Source organism: Macrobrachium nipponense, chromosome 34 (assembly GCF_015104395.2).
Source record: "Macrobrachium nipponense isolate FS-2020 chromosome 34, ASM1510439v2, whole genome shotgun sequence".
Taxonomy (NCBI): Eukaryota; Metazoa; Arthropoda; class Malacostraca; order Decapoda; family Palaemonidae; genus Macrobrachium; species Macrobrachium nipponense.
Window position 1 is genome coordinate 57,984,619 of NC_061095.1, and position 19,726 is coordinate 58,004,344.

At 35.2% G+C, this 19,726-nt stretch overlaps 1 protein-coding gene across 1 annotated transcript; it reads left to right on the plus strand.

Moving 5' to 3' along the window:
* The first annotated feature begins 7,921 nt into the window (after positions 1-7,921).
* Positions 7,922-8,449, plus strand: LOC135208110 (zinc finger BED domain-containing protein 5-like). Its single transcript, XM_064240258.1, has one exon. It carries the CDS (start codon positions 7,922-7,924, stop codon positions 8,447-8,449), a length of 528 nt encoding a protein of 175 aa, XP_064096328.1.
* The last annotated feature ends 11,277 nt before the right edge of the window (positions 8,450-19,726 follow it).

Sequence of the window (19,726 nt, forward strand, 5' to 3'; positions counted from 1 at the left end):
TTCACTTATTCTTATTATTCTTTTATTATTATTAGGTATTATTATTATATTTATATTATTAATTATTATTATTATTATTATTATTATTATTATTATTATTCTTTATTATTTTATTATTTATATTTTCTATTATTATTAATTATTATTAATTTAAATTTTTTTTTATCTATTTATTTATTATTATTATATTCATTATTTATTATTTATTATTTTTAGGTTATTATTTATTATTGTTATTAATTTAGTTTATTTATTATTATTATTATTTATTATTATGTTATTATTTAGTATTATGATTCATTATTATTATTATTATTATTTTATTAAGCATCCTGGGCTTAACGTGACTGATTGATTAGTTTCCCAAAACTGGCATAACAGCAATAACAACAGCTGTAGCCATTGATGATTTGTGTACAGCATTGCATTTACTATTCATGTGGATTTTTTTATCTCACCACAAAGACATTTCATTTCCTCTCAATTTCCAACAAACGTTTTGGACACGTTTCCTGAACAAACGTCTGAGGAATTGGAGACTTTAAGAAAAATTTGTGGCTTAATATGTCTGCCTGTAACTAGTTGCCTTGTTCACGGAACTTAATATAATAACGATGATAAAGTAGATTTGGAAGAGGAAATCACGTATTAAATTTGTAAAACCCAAAAACCAGGGCATAGCCTGATCACTCGATGACGACGTCCATCAACGGCAAATTGGCTATCGGGAACCTTTACCCCTTCTCGAGGTGTGACTTGAGTCTTCGATCATTTCGATGCTGTGAAACTCTGGTCTGAGAGAGAGAGAGAGAGAGAGAGAGAGAGAGATTTGTAAATGAAGTATCAGATATAAGTAAGATCTCTTCTCTCTTCTTTCTGTATTTCCCTTGACCTTCTTTTACTTCCTTATGAGCTACTTAATATTCTTTGGAAGCTTCTTGGATTTCAAGTCAGTGGTCCCTATGGGCTTGTCCCATATGAATAGGGTTCTTCATCTTCTGAATAATAATATTCATAAATATATCTCCAACCAGAAAGTGTTTTCATAAAGTCTGAAGACTTGGAACTCATTCTTAGGTTCTCTTGAGATTTCTTACTAATAGTTGATGTGTGTTTTTTTTTATAATTTCTTATATATATTTTTGGATTCTGTGTCAAGCTGACAGCCATAATTCCCCTGCCAAGGGAATCAATTAAGTGGAATCTAGAAATTCCCCTTAACCAAAGTGACAACTTCACAAATACCAAAGAATTAACCAGCATTTTGTTCAAGACATCACTAAAGGGTGTTAGCAGCATCCCTTCGGCCCCTGGCTGCACTCACTTTTTAGCCTTTTACTTTACCTCCCTTCTCTTCCTTTAATTAATCTTGCTGTTCAACCTCTCTAACTATTACTTCTTGGATTTAGATACTCTATCTCCAGCGTGTTTATTACCTGGATGTCTTTAATGGCTGTCCAACCCCTCCAACTCCCCTCTTCTCACTGTCTTGAGCTCTGAATGGTCGAAAGTGCTTACTCAGTGCTTGACTTGACAGCCTGAATTTCGTGAAAATAAACAAAGTTTCTTCAAAATATCGGTTTCCTCTTCACAGGAATTGTAATTATATCTGTAGGTTGAGGAGTGCAAAGGTCCAAACCAGGCCCTTATTCCCTTTCATGACCTGACTACACTTAATGGGTGCTTCAGGGAGACGTTGGTTTAGTCGACACCAACTAAGAAAAGAATTATAATTTTGCCTTTTAAATTCCCTAATTTACACAACATTCACCTTAATGGAGAATCAAGTCCACAGTTATGTATGGGTACAAATATATTTTAGGAATAAATCTCTACAGAGAGCTTTCGAGAAACTGTCCGATTCCCATTTTCAAAATGGGAATCGAAATGATTCCCGAAAGCTCTCCGTAGAAATCTATTCTTAAATACTTCCCTACCCAGACATAACTGTGGATTTGCTTCTCCATTTCAAGACTCAGGCTACTATGAGGATTTTTGAATCCTTTCCAATAGTAACTCTAGATTACATTGCGTCTGAGAATGACATTAGTGGACATAAGGGCGCGCCAGAGCGCTTCCATTCAATGGGAGTTGAATGGCTGCAATGGAATGTTGACCAGAGTGAGATGAAGCTACAATTGACAGACACTTCAGAACTTCCTGGATGAACTTGTGACTACATTTCTCATCTCATTCTAAACTTACATTCTACGTAAAGCAAAACATAGATAAACCAATAATGATTTTATGATTTTAGTTTATATGTCTAGTAGCCATAACCGACTAGTTTTAAAGAAATGCGACGATAAACCCCAACTTTATCCTGAGACCACGTCGTTGATATATCACTAACTTTTCCTGGGAGATCGGCTGAGCTTTTATTTTTTATATGGATTCCGTATCCTCTTGAGACGGTATTTCAAAGTTGGTTAGGTTAGGCGAAAGGGAAGTGGGAGGTTTTCAGCGTGTTTTTTTATTTATTTTTTTTAGGGCAGGAAGTTTTTCGTCTTTTAGTTTCTAAAAATTTTGTAAGTATAATCGGTAGAGTCGGCAGTCACAAAGGGAGTCCAAGGCATTCCTAGGAATCAGGAATCTCGAGTTACACAGAGAAGTCAGACTGACCCCAGGAGAGAGAGAGAGAGAGAGAGAGAGAGAGAGAGAGAGAGAGAGAGAGAGACCCAGCTGAAGGGTGTGGCATTAAGAGAAAACGTTGATCCGTTCCTTCTAAGCGATGTTGGGTAGTATTGAGTTTTTGGAATGATTTTGTTTCGTGGTACGTTTTATGTACATGTATGAATATATGTATATATAATACAAATGCATATAGTATATATAAATATATAATTTTCTTCTATCTACCTCTAAATTACTCTATACCAATCCATTCTGACTTGAGATTTATATCCATGAATTCAAACTTTTTCCACAACACGAATAAACGAGATGTATTATGAGAGACAAATGTACAAACAGACTAAGACGGGAGGGGTTTCAATGAAGAGGAATGAATAAAGAGGATGAATTATTACTCACTGAAACTGAACGTTCTTCCCATAAATTCGGGTCATTGGAAAGGGGAATCGTCATATTTATGGTCTTTCGAGGAAGTTTACGTTTCTGCATCGACTGATCTCTCTCTCTCTCTCTCTCTCTCTCTCTCTCTCTCTCTCTCTCTCTCTCCCTAGGGACGTCCTACTAAGACTTAGGGTCCACTGGAAACTGAATAATAAATTTAGAGAATTTTTTATATATTCTTTATTTTAATGTATTCTGTGTCTTAGTGTATTCCGTTTCTTAATGTATTATGTCTCTTAATGTATGTGTTACTCCAAGGCCTAATCATTTCGCGTTTCATTTTGACGGGGTTAAGTTAGGTCACCTTTTCAATGACCCTTAAGGGTTTGCTACCTGAGGTCATCTGCCCATCGACCTGTTTGTCTGTTTTAAACTTGGATTTTATTTAATCATCTTTTTTTTACCCGAGTAATTTTTTTGTATCGTAGTTTTCGTATTTTTTTAGCTAGTGTTATACACAAATTATATACATACATATATATATATATATATACATATATATATATAATATATATATATATAATATATATATATATATATATCTTAAGGAGGAACAAATAGACATATATATTAAAATAAGGGGGGTTGATAACCTTAGCTCTTGCCGGTTAGAGACTGGTGCAAAACTCTGGATTCCTTGGAAATGCTGAGATAAAAAACAAAAAGAAAACACTCAGTGTGCATAAACGAGATCGTGAATACATTTCATAGACATGAGATAACCACAGGAAAGGTTACTGAGTACATGGGAAGTGATTAGCGTGAGTCCATTCGTGTGTTAATTAACATGCGTGTATCCGTACGTCTGTTGATGGGCGTACATCCGTATGTGGGTTACAGTAAATGAGATATAATCTCTTAGTATGTGAATTAACGGGACAATTAGATGACAAACTGTCATCTGTAGGAGAAGGCGCTTGAAGTTCCGGCGAAAAAGGTAAAAGTGAAAGCCTTTGAAAAAATTTACATATCTTTATGTAGTGACATTGATTTCAGTTCTAGAGAAAGAGGAGTGCGATGCAGCACTCAATTATTGACGAACTTTAACATTTCATTGTTTGATAATTATATCATAATTTCCAGGTGGATTCAAAGTCACCATATAGAAAAATGGGATTTCTCTATACTTGTATTGGCTTTTGATGCACTATGAATTTTTGGACAGAGACAGATAAGAGGGGGTACTTACTTAAATATGATTTTGGGAAGAATATGATAATTTAACGTTCCTTTTTAGATAATCTTAACTCATTTTATTCCATATTCATGTTAGTTATTTTGGGAAATAAAAACGATATTTTTGTAATAGCGGGAATTTGAATTTGCCTAGAGTTTGATATTTGATTTACAGCTAGCTTCAAAGGTGACCCAACAATGGAAGGTAGGTTATGTTTCCCAGTTAGGAGTTCTACACAATTATTTAAGCAAGCGTCATTTTGGCCCTCGTTATATATATATATATAATATATATATATATATATATATATATATATATATATATGTATATATATATATATATATATATATATATATATATATATATATATGTATATGTGTGTGTGTATAATAATATATATATACTATATATATATATATATATATAGTATATGATATATAAATATATATATATATAATATATATAATATATATTATATTTTATATATTATAAAATATACAATATATACTATTAATAACATATATATAATATATATATTGTATAATCTAATATATATATATATTTATATATATATATATATATATATATACTATATATGTATATATATAATAATAATATATATTATTATAATATCTATGTATATATATATATATATATAGTATATATTATATATATATTATATATATATATATTATCTATATATATATATATATATATATATGTTTATATATGTATAGTATATATATATATATAATAATATATTTATATATATGTTATATATATATATATATATATATATATATAAATATATATATATAGATATATATATATATATATATATATATATCTAATAATATATATTGGCACACATCGTCTGCTGTTAGAAAATGCTGTGAAAAGATGCTGTTCGAAAGTGGAAAAGAATTGGCAAGATTTACTGTCCTTAAGAAGACGGATTCGACACAAGAAGAAAGATGAGGTATATTTTCTTCTTCTCAAAAAAACAAAAACCTTTTCTGGGAAAGATAAAAAGGTTTTAGTAAACAAAATTAAATGAATAATAAAGAAAGAAAGAAAGAAAACAAAAGCAGCGGAATCTTTCAGAGCTAAAAACCTCAGTGGCTTAAAAAGTTGTTTTATTTCAGACTTCTGTACAGGAGTTTGTGTGCTTATAGGCCTAAGAGAGCTTTAGTGCCGTCAGTGCAGCTCACGTGGGGCACTGTAGGTATAGCTATGGGATGTTTTTAGCGTCTCTTCGGCCCCTAGCTGCTGCGCCCACTTTTTAGCCTTTTACTTGACCTCCATTCCCTGTTCCTTTCTTTAGCCTTGCTGTCCAACGCCTCTAACTATTACTTCTTTGGGTAACTGGGATTTTTATCTCCCAGCTCCTCCTTTAGATACTGGGACTTCATCTCCTTTATTTTGTGGATCCCTTCATCTCGCTGTCCAACCTCTCCAACTCCCATTAGGTTAAGTCTAAGGATGAGGCCCAGTTGAGGAGCCTCCAAAGTAGGCTGATGTTGAAGCTTCAGAAAAGAGGCCCCTTCTCCCTGTTTTTTTATTTTTTATTTTTATTTTACCGGTCCCTGATTCAAACAACATTAAAAAAAACGCACAGTTGGGGGAGGGGTTGGAGTACGACTGAAATCAAATACATCAGAAGTGTTCCCCTTCAGGACAAGTAAAACCCCATATCACATGGAAAACGTATGTGTTCTATCAAGAATGAAATGCTACAACCTCTCCAACTAGACGCAGCGGAAACCAGTTTCTTAGATGAACACTATGTTTGTTTAAACTTCCCTGTCTCAGTTTTTTTCTTTCTTTATAAGTAAATCGTCTCAGACACGATGAGTGTTTACTAATAAAATGAGCTTCCATTCGCCTAAAAGGAAGTTTGAGGCAACTAAACAAGGATTAGAAGAATTTTCAGACGTATCGCCGAATTCCGTGAAAGTTCGTCTGTGTGCAAACGCTTCAATCACAGGTGTCGAGTTTCTGTTTCGCTTTTATCGAGCAAAAAGAGATTTGATGTTTGGGTGAACTTTGCAAGAGTCCTGTGAAGGATCTGTGGCCTCTGATATGAGCAATGTGCTTAAGGTTATAGGCCTACATTTTGAATGTCTCAGATTTCAGTTTTTTCTTTCCCCTGAGCCAATCAAAGAACTTGTGTAATATGTCAATGTGTGTATAGGTGTGTGTGTGTGTGTATGTGAGTGTTGAATGTAATGTAACCTTGTTCTGCATTAGGTTACGTGAGCGTATCACAGGTTAATAGAGAAATAGATTATTTTTATTAACTTGAATCGATAATTGGTAAAGTCAAGAGAATTATCAGATTATTTAATGGTAACCATTCATTTTATTTCATGCTAATAAACCAATGACTATTATTATTTCTTCATTTATTTACACAAACACACACTCAGAGGTTAATAAACTTGAAACCACAGGCATGGAAAATATTTCATTTTTAATTTTATTTTTTATTTTAGCACTAATGAAAAGTTACACAATTTACGCTCGTTAATCTGAGAGAAATTTCGTTTCATTTTTTATTTTTCAAAATTTGTACGAATAAGCCTCCGGGTAAATCAAGCTTAAAGATTAAAACCACTTCCTCAGACTCTCCAGTTTTGGAGGTTTGCAGAAGAGGCCATGAAGACTTTTATGAGGGACTGACTGGGCGTTTCGTGTTACGTAAACAAAAAAATAAATTAGAATAGCCTGAATTTTCGTACCCAGGGGAGAGAGAGAGAGAGAGAGAGAGAGAGAGAGAGAGAGAGAGAGAGAGAGAGAGTCTTAGGTTTATTGAAGAGACTATATATACATATACATATATATATATATATATATATATATATATATATATATATATATATAGGGACATACATATATATATATATACTATATATATATATATATATATATATATATATACTACATATATATATATATATATATATATATATATATATATATATACACACACACACATATATATATATATATATATTATATATATATATATATATATATATATATATATATATATATATACATACTATATATATATATAATATATATATATATTATATATATATATATATATATATATTATATATATATATATATAATATAGTCTCTTCAATATACCCAAGGCCTCTCTCTCTCTCTCTCTCTCTCTCTCTCTCTCTCTCTCTCTCTCTCTCTCTCTCTCATGATCCTTGCTTATTCATTTCCCAAACCACGAATCCCAGAGCGGCTTCACTTGAGACCAAATCGAGCTGTCTGTCTAATGCAGTGGTTCTTAACCTGGGGGGCGCGCCCCCCTAGGGGGGCGTCAGTGATTTCCAGGGGGGGCACGAGGCTCAGCTGAAAAGAAGAATTTTTTTCCATTTATGGGTTATTTTTATGACAAGAGCATGGAATCCGAACATATAAGCCTTGCTTTTTCACACGAACGTCCGATGGCTATCAAAAGGGAACATGCTTGGACGGCTTTATGAGCTACGAGAAGAAGTAGCAATATTTTTAGATTCATAGCAGAAGGCAGACTTTCATGACAATTTCCAATCTGAAGGCTTTCAGATAACTCTAGCTTACCTGGTGGACATTTTTGAAGCATTGAATGCTGTGAACCTTAAACTACAAGGGAAAAGCATCAACATGATCACGCACCATGACACCATTCGAGCCTTCATGGCCAAACTCTACCTCTGGAAATATCAAATTCAGCAGGGAAATGCAGCCAGTTTCAGGAACTTGGATTCTGGTCTCGCTAACAGTAACCTCGTCTTTGACTTGAAAGCAGAATTCATCAGATACTTCCGAGATATAGATGACAAGCGTGAAGCCTGGAAATTCATCAGGAACCCATTTCAACGTGAAGTAGCTGATGTTGCTGATGAAGTCCAAGAAGAGTTCCTAGAATTGAAGTTCAACTCTACAGCTAAAGAGGACTTCAAAGATATGGATTTGGAGACGTTCTGGGGCAAATACCTTCCTGTTTACCCTCTGATCTCACATCAGGCTCTTCGGATTCTAACAATGTTTGGATCCACATATCTATGTGAAACTGCATTTTCCACGCTCGTTGCTATCAAAACCAAGTACGGAAACCGCCTGAACGTTGAACGGGACTTACGTTGTGCACTCTCAAGCATTCGACCATGTATTCAAGATCTGGTAGCTTAGAGCAGTGTCAAATATCTCACTAATGTAATTCATGCCTAGTAAATTGACTAAAAAGCCATTTTTATTCATTTTCTTTTTAAATGTGGGAGTGAAATTTGTCTATAGATGCAAGGGGGGCGTGGAGGGAAAGAGCTGTTCCTAGAGGGGGCGTGGTAGTAAAAAGGTTAAGAACCACTGGTCTAATGCTAATCCTCCTCTAATTCCACCTGAGGAGCAAGCAGTGAGGAGAACATCAAGTGCAAATGGTCAAAGGGAGGAAGCAGATTTCCCGTGTTTATCGCGGAAATTAATTGCTGCCAAATTATGTCGGTTGTTAACTAGTGTTAATAAGTAACGCTTTGCATTCAGTGGCTTGCAGTGTGTCAAATAATTGCTTACAGCCAAACCTTTACGAATCTTTGGTTATACACTAACTTTTAATTACATTTGCACTTAGAATGGAGGTGATTACTTATATGCAAAACTATAAGTTCAACCTTGTGCATTAGGGAGAATTTATTATAAGAAACCTTTCAATAAAAGTCACAATATGCGACTGTATCACTGAATAACGAACTGGATTGGCGAAACAGTTGTCGTGATGAGACCACTAATACAAAAAGGGAGAACTTGACGCATTTTTTCAATAGAAAATAGCAGAGGAATGTCGAAAAAGCGAGTGCGATGATAGTGCATAGATTCGTGCGAGAATATATTTGTGTATGAGTCTGTGTCTGCATGTGTGCCTGAACACAAGTATGTATGTTTATATGCATTATTTTGTTCCTTATCATTATCTAAGTATCTGAGGACTAGCTGCTGTTTTTTCGTAGATTCTGTCATTAATTTTGCCTTCAGCAAAACATTGACATTAACCTAATTACCGGATAATTTCTCCTATGAGAATTAGCGCAATAAAACCTGATTGGTCTTAACAAGGAAACTCTGTGAATATTCTGTGAGCGTTTCCCCAAACCACTGAAGCATGAATCCACAGAATCAACGAAGCCTTGTGGATTCTATGCAAACTGACAATCTTCAGGTCATTCCTACAAGAACCTTGAGTGTTCTCCTTGGAATATCCCCACTGTGGAGAGTGGAATCTACCCAATCCCATGAGAGGAATGCGTGGCGAATTGCATTTGCATATTCCCTGGTTCAGTGCTCGGCAATCCGTCTATATGGTTCTCTTCGTTTCCATATGGGTACAGAATCGTAGGAGAGAGAGAGAGAGAGAGAGAGAGAGAAATCTCTCCGATTTGTGGTGATATTTGACAAATATATTTTTTCATAAATTATTATTTGTCATTATATTTCTTCAGTTAGGTATTTCGTACTTACTAAAAATCATTAATATAATAAATAGTTTATAAAAGCAGTGTATTTTACCATTTCCTTTTAATTTTGTATTAATTTTTTTTATCATTAAAATTAATTTATACATGAACTACTTGATAATCTTATGGATAACTGAAATAATTCCCCCCATTAATCACGTAAACAAAAACTTACCATTTAAAGACATCATGATAAAATATTTGTGAAGGTTTAACCAATATCCAACTGTTGTCTTCTGACTCTCAGGACAAAAGTCTAGAAATATATGCAATAGAATTTTATAGACAATGAAAATAATTTGACACATTAAGTACGCGAACGAGAGACAGTTCTTAGAAGACATCATAACCTATTTCTTTACGTTTTGTCAGTCTGGATTTCTTGTGACTCTCAGACAGAACAAATGATTGGAATTATTCCGACTGATCCAAATAATAATAATAATAATAATAATAATAATAATAATAATAATAATAATAATACTGTTAAAAAAGAATGGCAGAATTAAGCGAGTTTATTTTATATATTGTTTTTTCTATTTTCCTTACAATTCGCTTCTCAGGCTCAGCGATGTTTCTGAGTAACTGACCAATATTCATATTGGGAAATTTCAAAAATCATAAATGCTGAAGGTAATCTTTTATTGGAACAGGATATCAGGTCCAGGTCAAGCAGGGGTCGTCGTCAGTGCTGGTATTATTCCGTAGGCGTAGTTCAGTTCGGTGCCGGGTTCGTCTTCGGTTTAGGGGCTGGTATTGGTGCTGGTATAGCTGGTATAGCTGGTATATCTGGTATTACGTAACGTTTCGACCTTCTCGCAGGTCATCCTCGGACGAGTCGTTTGAAGAGACTGTAGCAAGGAAGTCTGTGGGGCGGTATTTATAGCGGCTCGGACCTAGAGTTGCATTCTCATTGGTCGGGCCGGTCTTGGACGAAGTCGTGGATCTCGCCTCGAAGGTCTCGGGGATTCTCTCGTGCGAGCGCCACAGTAGTGTGTCTGGGGATGAACGACAGGAATTCCGTCCGTAGCAGGAATCCTGTCATCCCGTGGGGGCTCCTGATCATCTGGTATTGTCGGGGGGTCGATCGCTGCTCTCCGGGTGGCGGTGGGAAGGAGAAACGTTTCTTGGGTGATGTTAAGATTTGGTTTCTCCTTGCCTATATGGAGGGCTTCTAAGAGGCGCAGACGTCGGGGATCCGTTGTCTGGTCTATTATTTCGATATTAGGAATAATATCATTTCTCTTTATCCGTTTGTTATGAGCAGTCCTGGCGTGGTTGAAGATTGCTCCTTCTTGAGCGTGGCAGGAGATTCGCTTGGAGAAACGCATGGAGGTCATACCGATGTATTTGCCGAGGCATCCTCGGACGGGGCATGTGTAACGGTAGACCACACTCGTCTTCTTCAAGGGATCCTGCAGGGGCGCCGAAGGGTTGTTTCTCATCACCAGGCTGCTCGTCTTCTTCGTTTTATAATAGATAATTAACATAATATTTTTGTCTGGGTCGGCTGGGCTGACGTTTTCGTCGATGATCTTTTTGATTTTTGAAATTTCCCAATATGAATATTGGTCAGTTACTCAGAAACATCGCTGAGCCTGAAAAGCGAATTGTAAGGAAAGTAGAAAAAACAATATATAGAATAAACTCGCTTAATTCTGCCATTCTTTTTAACAGTATTTGCCTAAAAGAGGGTCTTCTACCAAAATAATAATAATAATAATAATAATAAAAAAAGTGATGCAGACTTACAAACGAGGTCGCATCAATTTCTCTCGACATTCTGACATTTTTTGTGCAGATTTTTACTGCTTCGTCCACCTAGACTTTTATCCTTTTTTTAATTCTTTTCAGCATTTTCCTGCTTTTTATTTTCTATATAAGACTAAGGAATACTTTTGTGACGCATTATTCCAGGACGCATGAATGTTCTTTTTTATTTACTTTTCAATTCCAGTGAATTTCGCTGAAAAATATTGATCAAATCTCGATTCTTTCCTTTCAGTTTCTCAACAACATTATTGATGTCACTTCCTCTTTTCAAGTTCCGAAATCAACCTCTGATTTGTATATTCTCCTTTTATCATCTGTCTCTCTGCTGATTCCTTTAAACTCAGTTTTCTGTTCTTGGAAAACTTGTGCATGAGGCCGACATTTCTGAAATAGAATCATCCAGGAACCATTGATAAGGAAACCGAGGCCGCTGAGTAATTGGACCCTGGGATGTTCATGTGATGAGGGATTCACTCTCTTCCTCTGTTGTCCCTTTCCTATGTTTATCATCTTTATGGCTGATCTCCTTTAATCGAACTTTTCTATTTATGCTTTATTTCATTTTACTTCGTCCTTTGGCAGTCTTTCATTTGCATGAATTCTCTCTGCCCGGGGGAGTAATAGGAGTGCCATCAGTGCACCGCATGCATTACTTGAGGTTCTTTGCAGCGTCCCTTCGGTAATTGCTGCAACCCCTTTCTTTCTTTTTACTGTACTTCCGTTGATATTCCTTATTTTCTATCTTGCTATCCAAGCTCTCCTATCAATTGATTCATAGTGAAACTGCAAAAGGTTTTCCTCCTGTTACACCTTTCAAACCTTTCTACTCTCAATTTCCTTTTCAGCGCTGAATGACCTCACAGGTCCCAGCGCTTGGCCTTTGGCCTAAATTCCATATTCCAATTTTAATCCCAAAAAAGAAAAAAAACATAAAGGGAGAAATTCGCCTCATAAGAAGACTTCATTAGGCGTTATCACTTGTGTGGCCATTTACCTTTTTAGACATAAAAGAAAAAAACTTATCTGGTGGAATGACGCTGCTTTTGTTTTATTATGTCGTTGGCTGCGGAAAAAAAGAAAAAGAAATGAAAGATGACGGCCTTTGTGGCTGGAACCCTGAGGGACTTCTCTTTAGCCTCTGGCGGGAGACATTGAAGAACAAACATACAAACACACAAACAAAACTTGCTGTTAAATCCTTCTTTATTTCTCGTTTTCTTATCTCTGTCATTCTCGTTTTCTTCTCCTCGATTATTTTCACTTGTAGCTTTGTCTTTGCTGAATTAATTTTCAAGTTAATTTTTATTTGAGTCTTATAAAATCTGTTGTTCTGATAAAAGGCAAATTTCAAAATTCGAAATGATTCCTCGGTTGGAGCTTCGTCTTTGTTGCTTCAACATTTTTCAGGTTAAATTTTTTCCCTGTTTTTTAGTAAAACGTTTTTCCTGATATAAAAGCTTACTAGTTCATTGCTTTCTAAAAAAATAGATATTGATAAAAGACATTCACCCTTTCCATTCTTTGCCTGCTGAAACTATTCCCTGCGCAAGGAAATGATTTCAAATGGCAATTGACCAGTATTTATTTCAGTAACAGATTATCAATGAAAAAGAGCCGTTATTTATTCTCTTCATTAATCGTTATGGGTCGAAGTCATTTCCATCGTAATGACCTCTGGGAGAGGGGATGGTTAATTATTCCATTCAAAGGTCAGAGGGTGATTATCTAATGTTTCCCTCAGGTCAAGAATTTCATTGGAATAATTTTCTCTTCTTTATGGATTCCAGTAAATGACAGAAAGTTTTTTACTTAGTCTGTTCCATTAAATAGATGATTAGGATAATGTCGTTTTATATTTTGTTTTGACGTTACTTGTGTTTTTCTTGGTACTCGGACACTGTCAGAAATAATACTAAGGGGCTCTGGGCTCTTTATATTACACACAGCTCATTCTTTTAGACTGCTGCTGCGCGCGCGCACACACACACACACACATGTATGTTTAGTAGAAAAATTAAATCCTTAACTTCTGGAGCGGAGAGAGAGAGAGAGAGAGAGAGAGAGAGAGAGAGAGAGAGAGAGAGAGAGAGAGAGAGAGAGAGCGTTCATTTTCTGGAGAGAATAAATTCCCTTGATTTTATCACCGCTTAGAACATGTATCTAATATTGACTCTTTTACTCAGTGTTGCTTTAATGTGTGTGTGTGTGTGTAGTGAGAGAGAGAGAGAGAGAGAGAGAGAGAGAGAGAGAGAGAGAGAATGTCAGTATATTGTTAAGGCATGGGGATAGGAGGGATTTTTTGACAAATAACCTCCCATAATGTAATTAAAACTAATCTTATTAGTGTGAATAAAACCTTTTTCAATTACGTAGGTCATTATTACTGGAATTATTTTATAATCATATTAAAAAGGTTATATGCCCAGATATTGTCATAGAGCATTTACTACAATTACAGGGTATTTTTTTTTTATTTTAGTTAAATCACCAAAGAATTAGGCAGTTAAGGAAATAGATACTTAAGTAGCAGCCACCAAATCGTACTTAAATGACCAAAGAATTAGATACTTCAAAAAAATTAATTCTTTAGTGACAGCCCTCAAATCTTACTTAAATGACCAAAGAATGAGATGCTTAAGGAAATTCTCAAGTAGCAGCCTTATGACTGACTCCTCGGACGAAATTATTCCGCTCCAAAGAAATGATTCGAGAAACGCCTCTCCCAAAAGGACTTCGTTGGAATTACAAATTACATTATTCACGGGGCTTCAGACACATTGGAAAAAAAGTCGATACAGATTCGATCGCTGATTACACGGATCGATGAGGCTGCTTCAAGATCTGGTGGTGGAGATTATATTTAGTTTTTATTTTCCGGTTACACGAATTTAGTTTTTTTTTCCTTGTGTCGTCTCTCGGATGGAACTGGATTTCTTGATTTAGATAAAGATCAGCCTCTGTTTTTATGATACATTTTATAATTTTTATTTCCTTATTTCTGATTTGGTTCCTCCGACAGATATTTAACTATAAAATTATTGTTTTGCTCTATTCCGTTTTTCTCTCGTTGTGTCATTTCTTCAGTGGGACTGAATTTATTGATTCACACAGAGATCTTCCTTTATTTTTATTTTACATTTAATCATTTTATTGCCTCATTACTATTTGTTCTTTCTGGCGGGGTGTTCGTTTTGTTTCCTTGTATCGTATCTTGAATGGAACTGACTCAGTCTGTATGAATTTAGAGAAATTATTCTGCAGTGTTCAGTACCAGAGACCTTTGAATATTAGCCAACAAGCAAGTGTGGTATTCCCCACGAAAACGTTTGAGATATTACTGTTGGATTACCATTTTTGAATTCATGACGATATATTAGATTTATCATTGGAACTCCGAAGCAGACTGAATTTATTATCAACTTACGGTTCAACTTTTACAATATTAATGATATGCAAATCATATTAAATTCAACTTTCATCCAGAAATGAATGCTAATAATTAATCACACTCTATATATTGGGGATTTATTTTGTTAGCAGAACTTCATGAATATATTCATGACTAATAAGAGAAATACAGAATATATTATTTATTGTCATCGCTGAAATTAACTATCTCTGGAATACTGTAGCTGATAACCAGAGGTCCTTTATTCCTCCTCACACCGCTGGACTGTGGATCATATTTCTATTTACATCCCAATCTTTATTTATGTATTCAACGTAATACAAAATATATTCAGGTAAAAGTCGAAAGATTTTTGAAATTTACGATTCCCATAAATTTAAGGAGAGAGAGAGAGAGAGAGAGAGAGAGAGAGAGAGAGAGAGAGAGAGAATGGATCTCGTTATCACTTCTCCTTCTGTCTTTGAATTTCCTCCTTGAGACGCTCCAGGTTATGATAGAAAAATGCTTCCTTCCGAGAGAGAGAGATAAAATGTCGAATTTATTTGTGCCTCCGGAGAGACAAAAGAGCCACTTGAATATGGAGTGGCTCTCTCTCTCTCTCTCTCTCTCTCTCTCTCTCTCTCTCTCTCTCTCTCTCTCTCTCTCTCTCTCTCTTATTTGCTTGTTAAAGCTAGAGTAATATGTAAGTAAAAAGCACTGAAGTTCCAATGCAATATTTCAACGCTTGAAAAAGGAAACTATTTTTTTCTAAACGTGGGAATTAATGTCAATGTTTATTCTTCAGTAAGACCAAATTAGAATTACAAAGCTACTTTATAAAAAGATAAAAATAAAGTCATTCATCATTTTAGTTTTGTTACTCATGATCGTATTGAGATTTTGCAGGAAGGAATATGTCATGGTCAAGAGAGCATATAGTACATTCATACAGTCTAGATATTTTTGAAGTTTATGATACGGGAAATCTTGGTTTCCAAAGCACAACTGCATTTTCCTCCATGTTGCACAAGATTATTGGGGCGTCTCAGGTCATTTGCAATTCTTTCCAGGTTTTTTTGGTGTATATATATACATATATATATATATATATATATATATATATATAGATATATATATATATATATATATATATATATAAATGTGTGTGTGTGTGTGTGTAAAATTCGATATGTATTATATATATATATATATATATATATATATATATATATATATATATATATATATATATATATATATATAATAGTATACATACAGACATATACATACTTAAATACGCGACAAACAAAACACAGCCTAAAATCCAGAAAATATATCATTTTTCCACTACTCGCAACCACAAAATTATACAACCGATTGCCACAAAATTATCACGCCAGTAGGCAACACAATCCCTCCTATGTCTGCTAATACCAGAATTAGGCCAAAAACAGAATGCTTAAATTTTTACCAAAACCACCAGCGCGACAGCAAAAACCTGAATTACCGAGTAAGTTCGTTTTGTTGAACAGTAATTTGCCGCGATTGGTCCTGGTGAACACATTAAAATTTCAGCCAGCCACGAAAATTAAGTTTGTCCTCGCCTCTTTCCAATCAAAATGTAATTACGTATTTTCAGAATTTGCGTTATTTTTGCACTTTACGTAAAGATTAACTTTTTAAATTTCCGATAAATTAAACTAAAACTTGTACAACAAATGAGAGTTGAATAGAAATAGCAACAAATTAACCATCTACTAAATTCAATTATTGCAATTTCATTAGAGCTGAGATCTCTGGTGGACGGCACACCTGGGATCTTAACCTTCAGATAATGTTAATTTCTTTCAGTCAGTGCTTCATTGTCAAAACAAAAAAACAAACATTTAAAAATGGCGTTTTCAGTCCCGAATTCTCGCTTAATAAATGAAAATTCTTTCCCTTCTCACTATTGACAGCGGTGTTCCTTCTCTCTGTGGGATCATTCACCTGACCTGAAGTGTCTCATTTCATCTACATCTCAGAGGGAGACCTATATTCCCAAAAACTGATTCCCATTCCCACAATTCCTTGTGAATTTCAGAGGAATTACACAGACGTTTGATTCTGGCGCTGAATAATAAGCAGGAAAGGTGGAGGGTCCTGTATTCCCAAAAACTGATTCCCATTCCCACAATTCCTAGAGAGGAAATTCTATAGACGTTTATAAACAAGACAGGTAGAAGACCGGAAATCATTTCTTCTTTTTATTTCCATGGATGCTTCTGCAATCCTTTACTATCATCTGGGCTGTAAATAACATTAATTTGTACAATATTAAAATTGGCAAATAATTATAATAAGAAATTTAGTTTTGTGATGTAATAGTCGTTAAACTAACAGTAAAATAAAAACTATAAAGTGGTTTTAAGATAAAAGTCAATTGAAACCGTGCATCATTCAGGGAAATGACAGATACAACATGCAAACTAAAAAATTGCTGTCAAAACTGGATGGCACCTCAGACTCTCCTTCTGCTTCTGCTTCTTCTTCTCTAGACTTTGATAGAAGTAAAATCGTCTCTTCGTCCTTTGTAGCTGCAGTTGCGTGTTCCAAATGAAATTAATGGGTAATATTCTCTCTCTCTCTCTCTGAACCTCGGAGCTGGACGCTGATGAGGAATGACAAAGGCCATCGAGGCTTTCTCCCTCCAGGGAGATTTTTTCCCGGTTGGTAATTTGTTTACTTGGGGGATGATGGAGCCTTCGGTTAGTGAAATTCTCTCTCAAAATGGGCCATCATAGTGTAATAGCGCAATACTTCGTGGTCTGCAAAGATGACACTTTAATGTGTCATGACAAAATTTCTTGGTTTGACAACATGACACTTCGTGGTTCTATAAACGTCAAGGCTCAACTTATGCTCTCTCTCTCTCTCTCGGGAGCTGAGGTCTTAATGTTGTTGGTGGCAATAGGTGGTGTCACCTCGGGGCTTCAGCAACGTTATTGAGTCAATTTCGTGTCAAGTCAGTCGAGTGGATTCCATTTCACACCGATCTTCTCAGCCGTTTTTCCTAAATATGAGAGAGAGAGAGAGAGAGAGAGAGAGAGAGAGAGAGAGACTAACCTGAAGTACGATATGCAAATGAATATAAAAGAGGAAAAACCAATAATTTGGAACCAAGAGTGAAAGTAACTGCTTCCTGCAGGCACGATAATCTCCCCACTCGACGTCTGATAGACAGCAGGCCATAATCTGCATAAAATCCTTTGTTTTATATACCCAATATTGTATTGTTATTTTCAGTTCGGATCGAGTCTCTACCCAAGCAGCTATTTTAATCGTTACAGGGAACATATAGATATATCACAATCGCTGTAAGCGTCAAGACACTTATGGACTTTGGCCTCAACTATTCCAGAAACATCTCTATGGATAACAGCCAGTGCAGCGTCAGAAATACGTTGCCTATATCCGTTTATCTTTGTGGATCTAATCCCATTGTAACTTAGGGTTCCTCCCCAATATTTGTAGCAACCGGTAACAAGAAGGTAATGGAGAACTCAATCGGTCAGTACTAAATTGGTTGTCAACAGTTTTCAACAAGAGAGACGTACAGTTTACTTTGTTACTTTAGATGTGTATATATATATATATATATATATATATATATATATATATATTATATATATATATATATATATCTATATATATAATGGTTAGATAGTTAGATATCACACTTGAATATCACCAATTCAAACGTAGCCTAAGACTATATCAGCTGACCTCTAATCAACAACAATTGAATGAAACTCCCAGACAGCGTCAGAAACAGCTTCATTGTGAGTTGCCCCAAAAGCAGTTAGAACCCAAAACAAAAAAGGCCAAAAAACTTAGGGGGGGAAATGATTTCTCCTTAACAAGCGGCACCTAAATTGGGAACATCCTTTCGCTTTAATGGAAGATACACACGTGAGGGGAAGCCCTGGGAATAAACTGAAATTAAAACATTAAAAAAAAAATCCAGATGAGCAAAATTGCGTCAGGCTCTCAGGAGGGAAGGTGGAAAAGAATTAGAACGATCAGAAGCAGAGCGGATCTTTCCCAGTAATGCTATTTCAGTCCTTTTACAAATAGTTACAATGAGAACGGGATCTTTCACGTCAGTTACACAGGGATATTGAATTTCAACGGTTGGAACGAGGCAGAATTTGGAAACTAGAGACTTTCTTTGAAGTGGGCGAGTAGTCATCTACTTGTAGACGATTTGTCTCTCACATTCGCGCACATATTCTAATGGAATCTTTTTCGATTTAAATAGGAATATTCCAATTTGTCAGAAACCTTGGCTAGTTTTGCTGTTGGGGTTTGTCTAGTAATAAAACATGAAAGTAATGGTTTTTCCTATTTAAATATTTGGTATACGTACGTCCATTTCTGAAGCCAATCCATTACAATTTTCAATATGTCGTTTCTCCTCCATTCTTTTGGGCCAGTTTACATTGTACTTTCTGACTCAGGAAGTTGTGCTCTCTGACTTCCAACTGGGGAAGTTGTACCTTCTGACATCCTACCGACTCTGTAAAGTTGTACCTTCTTCCTACTCATAATCTTAAGTCTTAATCAGCAATTCCCTTTTTGTTTTGTTCATAACGAAGTTCCCCGCTAAATCAAAACCTTCCCTGGAGTTATTGTTATCCATTGCAGTCCTCTCATGCAATACACTGCTTTGAATGATGCACCGTTCATTAGAGTGGAGTCGCTTTTTGAGAGGAATTTAATGACGCTGACAACTCAGGCAGAGTAAAGGTTTACGGGAAT